Source organism: Trichomonas vaginalis, chromosome IV, assembly GCF_026262505.1.
Source record: "Trichomonas vaginalis G3 chromosome IV, whole genome shotgun sequence".
Classification (NCBI taxonomy): domain Eukaryota; phylum Parabasalia; order Trichomonadida; family Trichomonadidae; genus Trichomonas; species Trichomonas vaginalis.
The window spans coordinates 33078452-33083910 of NC_067206.1; the positions used below are offsets into that span (position 1 = coordinate 33078452).

At 31.1% G+C, this 5459-nt stretch overlaps 1 protein-coding gene across 1 annotated transcript, besides 1 other annotated feature; it reads right to left on the bottom strand.

Annotated features, from left to right (window-relative positions):
* Nucleotides 1-5459: part of a mobile genetic element that runs on past both edges of the window.
* TVAGG3_0212460 (phage tail repeat-like family) lies at nt 1191-2306 on the bottom strand (the record flags this gene model as incomplete). The annotated part of the gene is made up of 1 exon (XM_051226694.1): nt 1191-2306. One exon carries the CDS (start codon nt 2304-2306, stop codon nt 1191-1193), a length of 1116 nt encoding a protein of 371 aa, XP_051111680.1.

A 5459-nucleotide genomic window follows, 5' to 3' on the forward strand; every position in this document is an offset into this window, starting at 1 on the left:
TTATATAGGAATAAAAAATAAAAAATAATTTTAAAACCAACTTTATTTTTGGACTGCATCAAATTTCCTGTGTTGTTGTCAAAATGTCATGTTGTCATCATTTTTTCAGAGAAGTTAAATTACCTGGTGACCTGGTGACCTCATCAGTTATTCAAAAATAATTCATAAATACCTTCCTCCTGTGTTGTTGTCAAAATGTCATGTTGTCACCATTTTTAAAAGAAATTAATTGACATGGTAGCACCCGGTAACATGGTAGCACCTTCAGTTCTTCAAAAATAATTCATAAATACCTTCCTCCTGTGTTGTTGTCAAAATGTAATGGTAGCACCCGGTAACATGGTAGCACCTTCAGTTCTTCAAAAATAATTCATAAATACCTTCCTCCTGTGTTGTTGTCAAAATGTCATGTTGTCACCATTTTTAAAAGAAATTAATTGACATGGTAGCACCCGGTAACATGGTAGCACCTTCAGTTCTTCAAAAATAATTAATTATTGCCTTCCTCCTGTGTTGTTGTCAAAATGTCATGTTGTCACCATTTTTAAAAGAAATTAATTGACATGGTAGCACCCGGTAACATGGTAGCACCTTCAGTTCTTCAAAAATAATTCATAAATACCTTCCTCCTGTGTTGTTGTCAAAATGTCATGTTGTCATCATTTTTAAAAGAAATTAATTGACATGGTAGCACCCGGTAACATGGTAACAGTGAAATAAAATTTTGTTATCAGTTATTTTATCATCATTTTATTAAGTTCATCTTTAGTTAATAATTTGAATGGATTCACTAATGTTCCACCTTGAGTCACAACACTTGCCCCGGCTAATTGTGAAGAACCTGGGATAAGTACTCCATGAAATGATTTCATTGGTATCATTAATTTAGAAATAGTTGGCTTAATTAATTTTGTCATTTATGATAAAAATAAAATTACATAATTTAAATTTTTATTTTCTCATTTTCTCATCCTGTTTTGGTTTCAGCAACTTTTCAAGTTGTTGTCTTGTCAGTAACTTTAATTTTAACTTTGGATCAAATATTGGGTTTCCATCTTTATCTCTTCCAATAACACCATATGGTAGAATCTTCATTTATACTAAAATAAAAATTTAAATTATGCCGTTCGCTCTTTTGGAGCTCAGGACTTTCAGTCCGTTCTAAAGTTTGTTTCACAAACATTGAGCGTTCATTGAACTCTATACCATGCGTAAACCGTCATGTAAGGTGGCATGTATTCTTTACTTTGTCCCGTTGTTTGTGTATATCCTGAAACGAAATGTGTATGGTTTCCTTCTCCTTGAGTGTCACTCCAGTAACAATTTATAGCAAACTTAACGTCGTCTTTAACATCATATCCTTTACCTTTTGTCATTCCTGACCAATCCCAATATCTATGCTTATGCCAACCTGCTTGAGATGTACTTAAATCTATGTAGTGACTGTGTGCAGGTAAATTTTCACCTGAAATCGTTTTACTTCCACCTGTTTCCTTTGAAGAGTTTGCACAGTATAAGAATTTATCTACAATCTGCTTCCACGTACCAAAACCTAAAACTGTTGCTGGATTTGTTGAGTTCATTGACGTATAAATAGAGCCTATAGGATATAATGTTTGAAGAATCTGAGTCTTTAATGTTTGAAGCTCTGTTTTGTCTGCTTTCTTATCATATAAATCTTGAGCAGTGAATTTAACATTATTTTCACTACTCATGACATAAACATTTTTACAGCTAATTTTTTTATTCGTTGTTATGTTTTCATTCGATGTTAAACCTTGTGGAAAGTTAGGAGGTTTATAATATAATGCATCCCCATCAGTTCCCTCAACCGTTCCTTCAATACTTTCTATAGCAACAGTTGAGAAGAAGTTATGTGTATGTTCTTTATTTGCTTTCTTCTCTAACTCATTGTTAACATATGTTTTATCCGCTTTAAGGTCTAAACATCCCGAAACCCATCCTTTATCAGCTTTAACTTTAAAAGTCTCCAATGTCCATTCATGATACCATTCAACCTTTTCTTTAATTTCATTATCTTTTTCATCCACATAAACCAAATTTGCCTTCTTATTTAACTCACTATCCACATAAACCAAATTTGCCTTCTTCATTAACTCACTATCCACATATTCCTTATTTGCCTTCTTCATTATGTCATTTAGGAAACCTTCTATGAATTCCTCATTTAAATTAAATCTTCCAATCTTCAAAACTTTAGGAAATGCATTTAATGCGTAATATCTCTGTTCTTCTGGTGGAATTGATGTTATATCATCCGTTATTCCTTTAATTTTTGAATTCATAAATAAAATTTCTTTTATATTTGATATCACTGCACCACCTTTTCAAACGAATTCGAAATGGTCATTTTTCAATACTATCTCCAAATCTCCATATTTCAACCTTTGTGTTTGTTCTGCCATCTTTGAATTATATGCATATGTGGCGTATGTAACGGTTTGAAGGACCTGGGTGCTTTGCGCCTTAAGTTGCTGTGGTTGCTGTTGTTTAATCATTTATTATGATTTAAAAATAAATATTTAATCCGTTATCTCATCAGCTATTTTCTCTATTTGAAATTGCCATAATATTTCATTCATAAATTCTAAATCACAATCAAATAGGTCAGTTATTCTAAATTTAATATTTGATAAATCTTTTGAATGAAGAATAAATGAATTCCCGGATAATTGAAACGGATATGATAAAGAAAATGTGTTTAAGTTGATGGATAAAATGTTTTGTATTGATGGGTAAGAGTTAGGGTCTAATGTTTGATGTGAAAATCTCATTGGGGTATTAACTTTATCACATTTGATTAAAATGAAATTGGAACCAGTGTCAGAATACAAAACATCCCCAACATCTTTTTCAAAATTTAATATCCCCAACAATGAACGAAGATGAGGAGTACAAAATTTAATTTTCAGCGGGAATTTAATAAGGTTATTTATTTCATCAAGTTCAAAAAGTTTATCGGGTTTTGATTTAAAATTTTCTTCATACCATACGATAAATGATTCATTAATATTATTAAATCGTGTTAAAATATCCCATTTCGCTATACACATTATTATGATATAGACATTCATACGTTTTTTTTACAGGTGCGTCATCTTTTAATACATGAATATAAATGTTAATGGTGATTCTAATGTATAGCGATGGTTTATGGAAAATGTGGAGTGGAGGAAGGTTAAATTAATCCACTCTCAACAAGAAACGAGTAAGTAACGGATTAGATAAATGTCGCTCGCTAACATGGTTGAAATTGTTAGATTCAACAGTGTATTATTCCGAAAATTAGAATGAGCTTTGTGATAGGAGGTTATGGTAACAGTGTTTATGTTATTTTAACGAAATGTTAAAAATACTGGTAAGGCGTATATAATTATTCAGTGAATAAATAAACACTAGAATAAGATGTCCTCGTCAAGAAATTCAATAAAAATTACAACGAAATAAAAGAAGTATCATTCATGTTTATTATATTTAGTGGTTTTTTCAAGATAAAATATGGAGATCTTAAGCGTGAGTGGGTATTAACATTCATCCATAGCGGAGTGGTTATTTAGGTATGTGTCGGTCCTCTTCTCTGAGATGTTGTTGTTAAGGTGGTTTGCTGGTGTCGAATCAAACCATAATAAATGACATTTCATAAAGAATTTCGCATGTGAGATGGCTATTTAAAAATGGTGTTGATATAGATGTTATGAATAGAACAGAAGTTGCACGAATATGATGCGAATTTATGTTGGAATTTGGGAGATTGTTAAAATAGTGTGGCCGAGTGGGATAGGAAGATTGAGAGTTAAATAGATAAAGCTGAATACTATAACAAAAACCAATTACAATGGCCATCCGGGAAATACTGGGAACAAAAGAAAATAAAAACGAAACGATAGAAACTGGTGAAAGGCTAATTATCTATTGATTTGTATGGCAATGTGCGATTGTAGAGTGGAATGTAGAGGGATTATTATCGGATAATGTTAAATGCTTGCAATATTAAACTAGCCTTAACAAAGAATATTTTAAGGGGTGATATTTTATTTGCATCAATATATTTTTACTTAATAAATATCAGTTATAATGAGTATTAAAACTGTCACAGTTAGCTTGGGTTGTGCATTCTGTGATAATCATATAAGAATATGATGCTAAGATGAATTTGTTATAGGATATATTAATTTTGTCAACTGGATTCGCAAGCATGAACGCTCATACATCTGAGTGAAAAAATTGGACATTTAGACGTTGAGAAGCTTGAAACATCACCAAGACAAATGGGCGGACATCAATGTAGAATTAATGAAAGTTCAATAAGGTAAAATAAATTAAGACAGGATTGGGATCAATTAAATTTATTATATGGAAATCATAATTATGTAATTATATATCGATCACGGTAATTTTACATTAATAGATTAATGTCTATTTTTATGGGTGATACACATGATGTATTGATGAAAGGAAGGTGGAGGGTATGTTGGATAAGTGGGAATTTCAGAAACAGGTTTTTTACAGGTATAAGATAAAATGATTGGGTTCCATTCTCATGGTTTACTTCAATGTACTCCTCATTATCTTCGGTAGTACATGGGAGTTAAGTAAGTTTGGTTAGAGTTGACTGACCTTGTTAATTCAGGCTAACATTCTTTAACAACGTACTTTTGGAAGTCTAATTCGGATTATAGTAATCATTTAGCGTTATAACCGAACGCGTAATGTCTGTCTTGCCGTATAGTGTTATATATTGATACGTGAAACGTCTTCTCACATATTATATTCTGATAAAAAATATAATGGTTAAACTATTTATTTCTTGCTGGGAACTTTTGATCTAATTATCCTGTAAGTTGTTCATAGAAGTTGATTTTAATAGCTGTTTCATCGAAATTAAGACCCGAATATTATTCTTAATTGCATTATTATCATCATCTGATTTCTCAAAATTTTCTTTTATCTGAGTTCCTATAACTAAGAATCAATAGTTGAACCAATCGTATGCTGATAATACATGGTATTCTTTATATTCAAATCTTTGAATGACTTGAAGATAAAGCCCTGATGCAATATTCTGCATACTATAAATATGGTTTAGGTAATTGATGAATTAGTTCAATTTTAACACACTATTAGCGAAACTGGATCTAATAAAAGCAACTTTAAAGAATTTGCTTAGCTGGAAAGTTTAGGTCTAATAATTTGCATATTGACATCAACTGGTTAGAATATCGTGGTAAGTCATGACACGGTCTAGACATCTTAATAGACATTTAGATTCATATTGCACTAAGTAATAGTGAGATTATGAAGGTATGAATTAATTGGGACCATTTTCACATTTCCAATAGTATTGTTTAACAGCTTTTCCATTTTCATCAAATTGCATGGATGACGATTCATTGATATGCTTTAGCGTTTAGGATATCAGATATGATGTTAATTATATA